This window comes from Hippocampus zosterae, chromosome 15 (assembly GCF_025434085.1).
Source record: "Hippocampus zosterae strain Florida chromosome 15, ASM2543408v3, whole genome shotgun sequence".
Lineage (NCBI taxonomy): Eukaryota > Metazoa > Chordata > Actinopteri > Syngnathiformes > Syngnathidae > Hippocampus > Hippocampus zosterae.
In genome coordinates this window covers 11,277,898-11,290,691 of record NC_067465.1, presented here as the reverse complement: position 1 = coordinate 11,290,691, position 12,794 = coordinate 11,277,898, and the positions used below count along the sequence as shown (strand labels likewise).

At 40.5% G+C, this 12,794-nt stretch overlaps 2 protein-coding genes across 2 annotated transcripts in view; one reads left to right on the top strand and one right to left on the bottom strand.

The window, feature by feature from the left end:
• LOC127616210 (KN motif and ankyrin repeat domain-containing protein 4-like) overlaps positions 1-12,794 on the bottom strand; it is a 198,426-nt gene that overhangs the window by 12,041 nt on the left and 173,591 nt on the right. The window contains exon 2 of the mRNA XM_052087675.1: positions 2,171-2,218. The gene's annotated coding sequence lies outside the window, so the exon portion shown is untranslated. The remainder of the gene's footprint in view (positions 1-2,170; positions 2,219-12,794) is intronic.
• LOC127616219 (angiopoietin-related protein 3-like) lies at positions 6,955-12,713 on the top strand. Its single transcript, XM_052087687.1, has 7 exons — positions 6,955-8,183; positions 8,427-8,537; positions 9,103-9,223; positions 9,466-9,579; positions 10,121-10,216; positions 11,369-11,641; positions 11,720-12,713. Exons 1-7 carry the CDS (start codon positions 7,692-7,694, stop codon positions 11,935-11,937), a joined length of 1,425 nt encoding a protein of 474 aa, XP_051943647.1. The 5' UTR covers positions 6,955-7,691; the 3' UTR covers positions 11,938-12,713.

The following is a 12,794-nucleotide window of genomic DNA, read 5'->3' as shown; positions in this document are numbered from 1 at the left end:
ATATGAAACAAAAGCCGAACCACAAAAACACTTCATGACATTATAATCCACATCTTGGAAGACAATGTTTGAGATTCAGAATTATGCCATTGCCATATTTATTATGCCATAATCTTCTCTGGCAATGCCAAGAGGGACCTGGTGTTGTTATTTGAATTAAGCTAAACGTCTGGCCTTGTTAAACTAGAAATTCAGGAGAATCGAGGTTTCTGGTTGATGAACAGTCCTGTTCAATTTGGAGAAAAAAAGAATACACTAATGGATTCATTTTCTAAATTACCTTATTGGCCCGAATATAAGACGACCCTGATTATAAGACGACCCCATCTTTTTCAAGACTCAAGTTTGAAAAAATATACTTTTTGAACACCACGTTAATTTTTATACAGAAAATAATTACAGTACACCTGAAACAATTAATTAGAACAATATACACTATTTGAGAGAAAAAGCATGTTATTTTGCCTCATTCAAATCTTAATATCTGAACGTTTAAATATGTAAACTAAAGTGCAATCACATTCGTAAATGAATGGCTTCTGTCTTTTAAAACGTAAATTACATCACAACTTCTCCTCAGCTGCAGGTTAACCTGGCCGATCTTCCACCCACTTTTCTCCAGACTGTCTCTACGTTTCTTCATTTTCTGTTATCTCTATTCTATTATTTTCTTCTATTTTCTTTCTTACCACTACTTTTTATTTTTCTTCTTCGTGCTACCGCTATTTTTATTTTTATTCTTCGTGACAGGGGTTCACTTTGGCCTGGGGAGTCAAATTCAGAATTCGCTGCAATGATATCTGGTACCATCTGGCGTTGTGAATAGGTATAACGTCTAGACCCTGAATATAAGACGACCCCTACTTTTTCTTTGTCTTATTTCAATGCAAAAAAAAAAAACACCTTCTTATATTTGGGCCAATACGGTATTACAATCGTATTTATTTATTTTTCTAGGTTAGGCACAGCAACAGGTAGAATTCCTTTCTGAAACATCAATGCTATAAATTATAACGCACGGTAAAATCTGTACAGTATTACGCAATCTTTCATAGGTCAAACTTAAAAACAAAAATGAAAATATCGCAAGAACCTGATTTTAAAAATAATTATAAAATTAGCATCATAAACACATTGAGGCACTCTGAATAAAATTTGCTATTTTCCTAGCTTAGCCTTCACCAGGATCCAACCGACGCGGCCTTGGTTTGAGGTAGCTGACATCATCTGTGTATTTGCTGCGTTCTTGACTTATTCCTACTTTCACTTTGAACAGTGCTCGGCTGTCAACGAGATTATCAGCACGTAAGAACGGACAACAACGCTAATTTAAAAAACGGCTGTTGCTATACTGGCGGCTTATCAAGCTTGCAAGTTTACTTAGCTCGTATAGTCCTCTAATATCAGGCATTTTCAACAGTTTTTTTTTTTTTAATATTTGAGCACAGACACGACATGTTGTAAAACATGACTTCTGCCCTCTCCGTCTTCATTTCCTTTCCGCTGGTCATCTGCAAAATGGTTTGCTTCTTTGTTTTTATGATCTTTGTTCTCTTCTTAGAAAATCCTCCCTTTTCCCCAACTTTTTGGCTGTACATTCAGCATTTTTTCCAGTGCATAACTGGAAGAGATTTAGATACTAAAACCAGTGGTTTGGCTTGATTTTTCTCCTTTCAAACCTCCATTTAAAAAAAAATGTTTGTGGTCTTGTTTTCACCCAGTAGCCAGCGGTATCGTGTCGGAATTGCGGACTGTCCTGGCATGGTATCCTTGTGTTATCCAACAGCAAGAGGGGCAAACGATATAGTGTGGCATCTTAGCGGTATTGAATTTGTTGGGTATGCGCAGACAAAGCTCATACCTTGAAACAGCTGCCAGAGATTCGTGCAAGAAAAGAGCGTCATGGTATATTCACAGGGAAAGGTTAAACATTTGCAGCTTTGCCTGCGATTACGTAGACATACATCATTATATCGCGTTACTCTTTGACAATCCCTTACAATGTGAAAGTGTAGCTATTCTCCTAAAAGTATAGTATGTAGCGCACATTCTCAGCCTAAATTTAGAGCAACAACTCATTGGGGAGAAAACATTCAAGGTGACCGTTCAGCATCCATGCTGTAAAAAAAATGAAACAAAACCTCATGAATGAATTAAATTAAAAACGTACCTTAATACAAACTTTTCCTCCTGTGATATAAGTGGTCCACGGTGTTCCCTCAGCGCCGTGCACCCTGAGTGTGTCTGTGTGTGTATTTATGTGTGTTTTCCTTGCTGTCAGGGAGAGTGACATGCCAGGGCTGTTTGATAAATGCCAACGTGCATGCAGCCTCCGCCATAACAGAAGCTGGGTTTGCCGCTGTGTTAAGAAAAAAAATAAGAGAGTAGAGAGCAGGGAGGAGCTTGTGAACATGCCTTCCTACTAGAAACAACAGTTAAGAGGTAGTTTGCTGAGAAAGTCAGCTGGAGGCTTGATGGCATCGTGTGACAAGATGGGGCATTTACTTGAGTATGGCGTGGAAGGAAAAAAAAAAGTAGCCCACCCCCCAGTAACACAAGTGTCAGTACTAGACCTCCCTTGTACAGAATGTGTAACTCTATCCAATGCGACGGGATCTATGGCAAGTCAACAGAAGGGAGAGAGCACGGAGCTCGTGCCATCTATGGAAGGCATACCCGTCATTCCTCATGGATCCTCTTTCATTCTTTGACCACCATCACGCCAAGAACAAAGAATATCATCTGTTTTTCATAAGCACACACACCATATTAAGGTGAGCAGAAAATAGCCTTTTGGCCCCATGTACGGCGCTTCACTTTTTCCACATTTTATCTTACAGCCACATTCCAAAATGGAATCTATTATTTTCTTTTGTCTCCACACAACAAGGTCCCGCAGGTGTATGACAGAGCACAAACCAGGCATGACGTCAAAGGAATTTTCTCAAGGAACAAACCTGGGGAAGGGTACAGAAACTGATTCCAGTGAACACAGCCGCCTCCATCACCCGGAAGTGGAAGAAATTCCGAACCAGCATGACTCTTCCTCGAACTGGCCACCCGTCTAAAACTGAACAATCAGGGAGATGGGCCAAGGTCAGGGAAGTGACCTAGAAAACAATGGTCACTCTGTCAGAGCTCCAGCAGTCCTCTATAAAGAGAGAACCTTCAGATCAGGTAAAGCTTGTCCGTGCTTTTATCTCCAGTAGACTTCATTATTGTAGTGGTCTTCAGACTGGATTCCTTCAAAAGTGCATAGAAGATATTAGTCCTCTCCGGTAGAGGCTGCCTCTCACTTAGCTGTGGAGTCGATTTTAAAAAATCTGCTACCGGTCTATAAATCACTGAATACATTAAAGAAATGCTGATTGAATATATGCTACTCACAAAATGTTACGGATGTTTGGCTTTCAGGTGAAATTTCAGGACGAGCCTTAAATGCATTCAAACCTTTACAGGTGAACTTAATGTGACCTTCTGTAAGCTTTTGAATGCATGACAAGTTATTGAGATTTTTTTTTTTAATTGTGGTGTAACTTCAGTTTCAATGAATTGTTTGAGATGAGCAAATCACCAGTGCGTCCTACTTAAACGTCCTATTTTCATGACGATGTCCCTGTAGCGTGAACTTTTGACATTTTCCATTAATTTCACCTGAAAGCCAAGTCAATTTTTGTGAGTAGTGTAAACCCAGTCGGGCTTTGAGGACTGCAGTCTCGAGTCAATTAGTGGAGCCCAGGTTTCAAAAGCAAACACGGTGAAGCAGCATTTAGCTGTTGCGCGCAATTGGAATAAACTGCCAACGGAAGTAAAGTCAGATTCAAAATCCACAACTACCCAGCAAGTGGGTCCAGAAAACAACCCAGCACCTTTTTTTTAAGTGTGTGGGCATTCCATGTTTTTTTACACTGTCTGTTCACCATCTTCCATGGTACCAGGCATTCATACGAACAAGAAATTGAACAAAACCAGGCATTGTGATGTATATATTTTTTAACTCTCTGTGTGTGCTGCTGCAAAAGACTTCCTCATTTTACCGGTAGTTAACAACTGGTTGACTATGCAAGAGGGAGTCTTTCTTTCTCGCGGTTTCCTGGTGTAGTAAATACACCTGACCTAACTTGTATCGATATGGAATATGATCTTTTTAATAAGCTGCTACCCTGCCTCGTTTCCCACCAAGGATGGAAAAGGAATCATTAAGTACTGAAAAAAAAATACTCCTTTTCCATTACCCAGGCAGACAACTGACTCCATGAGGGATTGTGGTTCACAGTGGAGGGAGTGCTGGGGGAGGAGGGGGGCTGCCTTTATAGCTTTGACAGACTGTACACATGCTTGAGAAAACTTGGCTGTCATGCAAAAATCTTAGTCAGTGGCAGTTTCAAAGAAAGATTTGGAATTGCATCACATTTCAGTGGTACAGTATCTTGATTAAACAGACTGTTTTTAGATTCACAGTTAGTTTTTTTTGGAGAGGGGCCGGGGGGGCTGACTAAATTATTAACTTACATAGATACTTTTAGTCAAGGCAGTAAAAGCTTGCCCGCCGTCGGATATTAATTTCCCTCCCATTTCCGTCCTCCGGGGAAAGTTGCCTCTTGGTGGAAAGTGAACCTCGAGGAAAGTTGAGTTACTTGCGTTGAGACTTTATAAGCGATGAGCACAATGCGGTAAGGATGCTAAGGGTTTTACCACTGAACGTTCCTGGATTAGTGGAGACAATTTTAAAGCAGAGCCCTTTTAAGGATACTTTCGTGTCCAAACATTCGACGTGTGTTATGTAATGGTGACTTGTGGTCACTCCCTATTGAGCTTTTGCTGCATTGGTCAGCAGAAACGTGAGGTAGTGACGTGCGGATCGAGACCATCCCTTCAACAAGAGGGCCTCCCAACAACTGAAAAAAAAAATCACAAAAACAAGTGTGAATCCTTATGTGTACTGTAGTGTTTATTGTACATCAGCATCCCCAACCTATTTTGCCCCGCAGACCGGTTTAATGTCAGACACTATTTTGACTGATACATACAACCAAATAATATGATATGACCTGCATGTGAAAACGGTGGTATTTTTCGAAACTTAATCATAAACACGAATCATGACACAAGGAACGTCCTATCTGGCTGCCCACGCTCTCTGGTCGCTATGGTAACCTTTAAACGTGCCTTCAAAATAAGATGCACCGCCAACACAAAGTGCATGAAAAATACGACTCACCACCGCCGCTTATTAGGCAGAGTGGGTTAAATCCGTAGTTTAAGTAGGACTCCTGATACTGTCTATTAATTGTTGCCTTCTTTTTCTTGGAAGTCGTAGGCTCCTCTTCTGTCTCCTTTTCCCCTTCCCAAAGAAACTTCCTAAAGACGTTTGTTTTTTACTCTTTTTGCAAACCCCTGGGTTTTCATTTTACATGACCAAGAAGTGCGCCTTGAGCTCCGTCAAGAGTGACATATTGTCGACGGACGTAACAGACAATCTGGTAATGTTTCAAAATACATCTTTCAAGTTCTGAAATAAAGAAAACGGAAGTAATGTAAATTCTTTGTTCTTTTTGTGCGGCCCGACACCTAATGACCCAAGGACCGGTGCCGGTCCGTGGCCCATGGGTTGGGGACCACTGTTGCACATTGAGCGCATTTCTGTAAGCGCTCCTCTCAAGTGCTCATTATGATTCATTTTACATCACAGTACATAATCACGAAGCTCCTATGAATAGTTAGAGTATATTTTACCCCTTTCAAGTACAGCGATTACTCCAGTGGACAGCTGATCATGTTGTCAGGTTACGGGGTCCATGAAAGGGTTAAAATTCAAAATGTATGTTATGGATCCTATTGGTTTATGCAAGTTTGCCGAGCGCAGTAACTGCTGAGTGTATATTTCATACACATTCATCCATCCACACTCTCTGATCCGCTTGATCCTCACAAGGGTTGCGGGGCGTTCTAGAGCCTATCCCAGCTGTCTTCGGGGACACCCTGAACCGGTTGCCAGCCACCGGGCCACACTATAATTCATATATGTCATCATAGTGACAGATTTTAGCTCTGGCAGTACGTTTCAGGATCTACTTTTTTCATATTCTCGTCTGATCTGAATAACAGACGTCTGGCTTTAAATGGCTATTGGTGATTTAAATGGCTATCTGAGGCTTCTCTCTCCGGCTGACCCGGATTTCTTCTGCATATTACATACAATTGAAGCAAGCTTTTTTCATTGATTACTGGAGTTTGTTTATCTTGTTGTGAATGATCAGTCACACCACCCTCACCGCACTGCAAGCGCGCGCAACCCTGCACCACCCACACGGCGGACAGTAAATTGATGTTTTGAAATGAGAGAATGTGGTTACTCTCTGAATTTTAAAGGTTTGGTTGATATACTTACAATCCGACATTCAATTTTAAATGTATTCACGAAAAAGCTATGATGTGTAATATACCGAGGTACAATTTGACTACAAGATAAACGTTCACCATGTTGATTTCATGACCTTTATAGATATGAGTTGGGAGCTGCCCAGAACCGTTCCTACTCAAAGAGTGGAAAGGTGCGCTCACATCAGTATGTCACTAATATACAGTCATTGGGGGTATGGCACACAATACACTGTGTTTATGTCATAATCTTTGTTTGCACTGTTTCGGTGATATTTTGATTTTATTTGCCGTTATGTCTTGTTTTCCTGTGCCCCATGTTCATGTCTTGTCTCGCCCCTGTTTTTGGTTTCCACCTTTTCTCATCGTCCCTGTTCCTTGTGTCAGCCAATCAGCTCCCTTCAGCCAGTGATGTCTTATCGATGTGTGCCTTGTTGTTTTATTTAGTTGACTGATTTCTTTCACTCTGCTCATTGTTGCTGCTGCTGAGTCAAGGTACGCATGTCTACTTTCCATTTACTTTGTAGTGGTGGGAATTTGCTTTCCTTTTATTACTTCAAACTTTAATTTTTTATTTTATTGGCCGTACAGTCAACCCTGTTCCTGTCCTTTGCAAATTCCTGAACAGGAACAACATGATGAATGTGAAAGAGCAAAATTATATCATGAACTTGCCCATTTCCCTGTTTTGGACCGAGACACCTACTTTCACTCTCCCTGCCCCTCCAAGGCTAACAGTCACGCAATTCACATCGTGTCAGCTGCCACCCAAGTCGGCCACTGTAACAAGCAGCATTTTACTTAGCTGTAATCAGGCCATGTGGCTTAAGCCAAGGTTGTAACTGTGTTTACTGTGTAAACAACGAGGGCCTCTGCAGCTGCTGCGACATGAGTGGTTAACAATTAACAGAGAGCCTCAGTCATCATTCTTTGTAGATTGCCACTCCATACTATGAGCATCCCACATAATCCTCCTTTGTCTGTTGGTGAATACTCTAGTGACCAAAATATCATTGCGGAGAACCAAAGCAGTCATTCAAAGCTTTTTTATTTTTTTTTAATTTGACACAATGCGACCAAAGATGTCTTTATGTCTGGAGTCTTGTCAGATTAAAAAAAATCTTTTCAGATTAGAAAAATCCCTGTGTGTATTCCAGTCAAGAGGAGAATCCAAACAGTACCGGAATTGATCTGATCCAAGTTAATCATTAACATGCTTTTGACAGTGTATAAAGCTCATCATGTTCCCAACTCAGCCAGTCACAGAAGAGCGTGACGGCTGTCTGCAGTCGGATAAGTAGAACGACAACATGAAAACAACCCTGATCTACTTATTTATTCTTGCTGGTGCCGGGCTAACTGTCCTGTGCGGCAAAGAGGAGCAGCCCGAGGTTTCTGTTGAAACCCCCTCACACTTTGCAGCTCTTGACGACGTGCGACTCCTGGCGACCGGCCTCCTCGAGCTGGGCCAGAGCCTGCGGGATTTTGTGCACAAGACCAAGGGGCAGATCAATGATATCTTCCAAAAGCTCAACATCTTTGACCACTCGTTCGACCGACTTTCTGTGCTGGCCAGTGAAATCAAGGAGGAGGAAGAGGAGCTGAAGAAGACGGCGGTGATGCTGCAAGCTAACAATGAGGAGATCAGGGGCATATCTGTTAAAATCGGCTCCAAGGTGGACGGCATCATGCTGGAGAAGAGCTCTCTGCGGAACAAAGTGGAAGGCCTGGAAGAGAAGCTGAGAAGTGTGTCTCAGAGCCTGTTGACTGGCGACCAAGTGAGAGACATCAATGGTCTTAAGGTAAGGCACCTGGAGGCATGCTCCACCCTCCATCTCCTTCTTCCGGGAAGTTCAGCAGACCGATTTCAAAAAGCTTTGGTGTGGTGTAGTCATCAAAAAGCGGGTTATGAGCTGTGATAAACGACCTGCCTTGTGATCTAAATCAGCTGGGATAGTTTTCAACTCATTGAGCAGCAGAAATGAATTGATGAATGAAAAAGCCGTGAACGGGTTTTACCCCCTTCACTCCTTTCTTTAAAACAGGGAGTGATTAACAACCAGGAACAAAGCATCACAGAGCTGCTGAAGGCTGTGAGTGAGCAAAGTGATCAACTCAACGACCAGAGAGTAAAAATCAAGAGTCTGGAAGAAAAGGTAGAGGAATATTCTTTTAGACAAAGGAATTGTCACGAAATGTCCAAATCGTGGCTGCACATATCAGAAAGAAGCTCGAGTTTGGTCGGGATTTACCAGAAGGTAGCAATGATGAAGTAGTTGCCCGTATCTTATGTTTTAAAGATACGGACACCTACTCTGCATGAAACTGCCCTTCAAAAGTAATCTGGTGGCTCTCTCGCCGGGAGGGAACTTGATGCAAACTCTGCTAGCCGCTAAACACTGTAGCCACCGCTAAATGCTAGTAACGAGTTTCGTATAACACAATGTCAGTATAACATCTCACATTATGATTCAACGTTGTGACAATGAAAAAATACAGGAACGTAAAATTTATCTTTCATGAAATTGTGACCTCTCTGACAATGTCAATCAATCCTGATGATTGTTTTCTTTGCACCCAATGAATGAGCATCATCAACTTGATTATGTTCATTCATTGGGTCTCAAGGAATACATAACTGCATATGTCTGCATGTTTCTTTAGACTCTGAGGTGGATGTATTATGTGCGTCCAAATTATGATGCTAACGATGTTCCCTAGCTTACAGCCAGTACATTAGCTCAAGACACAAGTGAAAGGATACCTGAATCCTTCAACAGCCACACACCCACACTCAGCCCATATCTGGCCTCAGACTCCAGCAAGAAAACTCCAGACATGGGTAAGATCGGTATCAGCTGGATGGGAGCTTTGTAGTGATATTAGAATCGCTATCTGTCAGGAAATGTGTTTATTCAGTCTGACTGCATGTATGATCAAGGTGTTAGATTTCCCAGATGGCAATCATAGTTTTGTCTTTTACCTACACCGTGCTTGGCATACATCATGCCAACGGCTTTCAGAGGAAATGATTTAACTTGAAATGCTCCTCATTTCAACCTTGTTTTGGTCCGCTTCAAATAGATCTCCCATCAGACTGCAGTGAAGTGTTCAACAGAGGTGAGAAAATCAGTCGAGTGTACGCCATCAGACCTAATGGATCGGAGCCCTTCAAGGTGTTTTGTGACATGACCGCAGGTAAAGTAACGCCTCGCCGTGCCGCTTGTGGACTCAAGTCCATTCATATTTTAGTTACTTCAACATTTGAGAAAAAAATGGTTTCCATTGCTTCAACTCTTTCTCGCTCCCAAGTGCAGAAAGCTGTTGGCTTGCTGTGCAATCGAGTGGATTATCGTTGAAAATGATGTCAGTTGTTCACATACAGTATATTATTCTAATTTCTGTATTGAAAATATTTATTTTTTACTGTAATGCGCGTAATATTTAAATTTTATTAGATGGTGAATTTGAGGTTTTGGTTAGCTGTTTGCTGTAATTGCCAAAATTATATTTTAAAAAAATGAAACCATGAAGTATATCGCTCTATGTATATTCATTTGTTGGGATTTCTTTCTATCATAACTTTCGGAATTGAACAACAATATTTTAATTGATTTGGATGCACTTGTATACCTACCAAAATTACCTTTTTAAACTCTGCTGGAAATGCAAAATGCCCCCCCCCCCCAAAAAAAAAACAAAAACAAAAAAAACATTTGTTCTATTGACTTTCTTGCAGATCATGGAGCAACAGTTATTCAGCGTAGAAGAGACGGCTCTGTCAACTTTGACCAATCGTGGGAGAAATACGAAAATGGATTTGGAGATTTTCACGGTATGTCAAAAGCCGGAAAAATGATTTCTTTGATGTGCCAATATTGTATTCATTTTGTTGATCACTTTTTTGTTTTCACAATTCTTGTGACTTACTGGGATAACCTGGGACCTCGGGGATCATATTTCATGCCATGTCATGTGTGTTGGCTTGTTGGAATTCCTTGAATTCTTGAAAGCTCAACTTGAAATATAATTTCAAAGAACAACCTGGAATTAAAATAGAAGCAAAGTAAAAGAAAAATCTACTAAAATAATAGCAATATATACCGGCTGTTGCTATTGTGTGCTAACTTACAATGAAATCAGAGTACTGTAGAAGAAGAAATTGCCATTATGCTCTTTTAGTATGACTAAATTTTCCACAGATTGGAAATAACGTGCATTTGATTATTATTGTGTTATATGTATCTGTGTTACGACAGCGTTTGTATTTATTTGAAGTAGTATCACTCTAATGCTAGGTCAATGCTAATTTAATGTTAGCATGTCAATGGGATTTTACATTGACTTTTCTCCAGCGATGGTTTTGTGAGTAATTCTTTTGTTGTGTATTTCCTTTTTCAGTAAACACTAACTGAGGTGTCATTAAACAGGTCAAAGCATGCTCAGGGAGGGCATAATATCATTTAAAAAAAAGGGTAGCTACTTTCAAAACACCCCTCTGCACATTAATTGTTTATTTTTGAGAAGCCAAAATTTAAAGTACGATTACATTATGACCATTACAAACCAGTATTTTCTTTTTTTGGTGTTTATACATTTTGAAATAAAGTGTAAAATTTGCTTGCTAATGGATTAATTCAAATTCAGGATACTTGGGACGATTGTGGTCATTTGGATATAAGCTGAAGTGAGTTTCTTACTGTGTATCTCACAGTAGTCTGCCGCTGCTTTTTTAAGATAAGATAAGATAAGATAAGATATCCTTTATTCGTCCCACACTGGGGAAATTTACAGCCTACAGCAGCAAGAATGTATGTAGAAAGAAGAAAGAGAAAAAAACAACAAACATCTTTCAATTAAATGCAATATGAACACAAAATGGATAAATCGCAGTACTGTGTCATTTTGTGTCATGATGTGGTTTTAACTTGCCCTCTCATGTTTCTGTCTGTGCCCCTCATTTCTGGTCAATCGTCTCTGTTGCAAGGAGAGTTTTGGCTGGGTCTGAGTAAGATTCACTCGCTGGTTGCACAGGGCAATTCTGTCCTTCATATCCATCTGGAAGACTGGAAACACAATAAGCGCTTCATCGAATACACTTGTGACCTTGATGGTCCAGAGAGCAACTACACCCTTCACCTCAAGCTATTGTCAGGAGATCTGAGCGACCCCATGAAGAACCACACGGGCATGATGTTCTCCACTAAGGACAGGGACAATAACAAGCACCGGCACTCCAACTGTGACCACAACTACACAGGTGAAAAAGATGTCATTTCTTGAAAATTCAAAGCATCTAGCTATATTCTTCATTTATTCAAATTTCCTATAACTTTAGGTGGTTGGTGGTTCAATAGCTGTGGGGACACCAACTTGAATGGGAGATATTTCCGCATGAGACACAAGGGACGTTCGGATCGTCGAAGAGGGATTCATTTGAAGCCGGGGCGAAAAGCTTCTTATTCGCTCAGGTTCACACAAATATCGGTCTTTCCCTTCAACACGTCTTCACAGTCATCTGAAACTGGTGGTTTTCTCGCAAACAACAACCTTTGACTTCAGGAAAATGTTTGAAATGCTATGTGTGGGCAGCCATCGTTTCAGAAGGCATGGGCTCAGTTAGGGATTCAAGTCACTTACACAGGAACGAAGTGCAGAGCAACAGCACCAAGAGTTATTCTGTCTGAAATCGCAGATGGGTCGGGCTAAGTTCATTACCAAGAAGAAATATCTATTTTCAACATTTCAAATGGAAATTCATTCAGTTGTTCCGATCTTCATAATGTGGTACAAACTACAGGGTGATTGAAGAGTAACCCCTCCAGTTCAAATTACTGATAAATTATGAATGTATTGCCATTTATTGAAAAACAAACTATATTTTAATTTGTTATTTTTCCGTGAATTTGAGGGTGCTGTACAGGATCTTAGCTGTTCCCAGTATTGCGCAGAATGAAATATCTGCTATTATATGTGATGTGTTGTATTATTTATCTTAGCAATGGCCAACTTACCCAAATGTTGATATTCTTTTTGGTGTACTAATCCCTAACTACATATACTGACAGAATGATCATTTCTGTATCTTTTATTATTCGATGCATTTTTTTTTTAAATACTAAGATGGAGACAAAAAAAGAGAACCTTTTGTACTGGCCAGTGATGCTTTTCTTTAATTTGTGTATCAAACCAGACGACCTCAGCGAAACTCGGCAATGGACCATTTGAATGGCTTCAATCCTATAAACTTTTGTTTCACTGAAAAGTTGTTACACATTACAACTCAGCACGAGAGTTGTAAGTACTGTTAATAAAGTGTAAAGGGCAGTGCAGTTCTTTCTTTTTTATGTAGTTTGATCACACTATTTTGCATGTTTGCATCCAATCTTGTACACACGCTCGAGTGAGTTGAG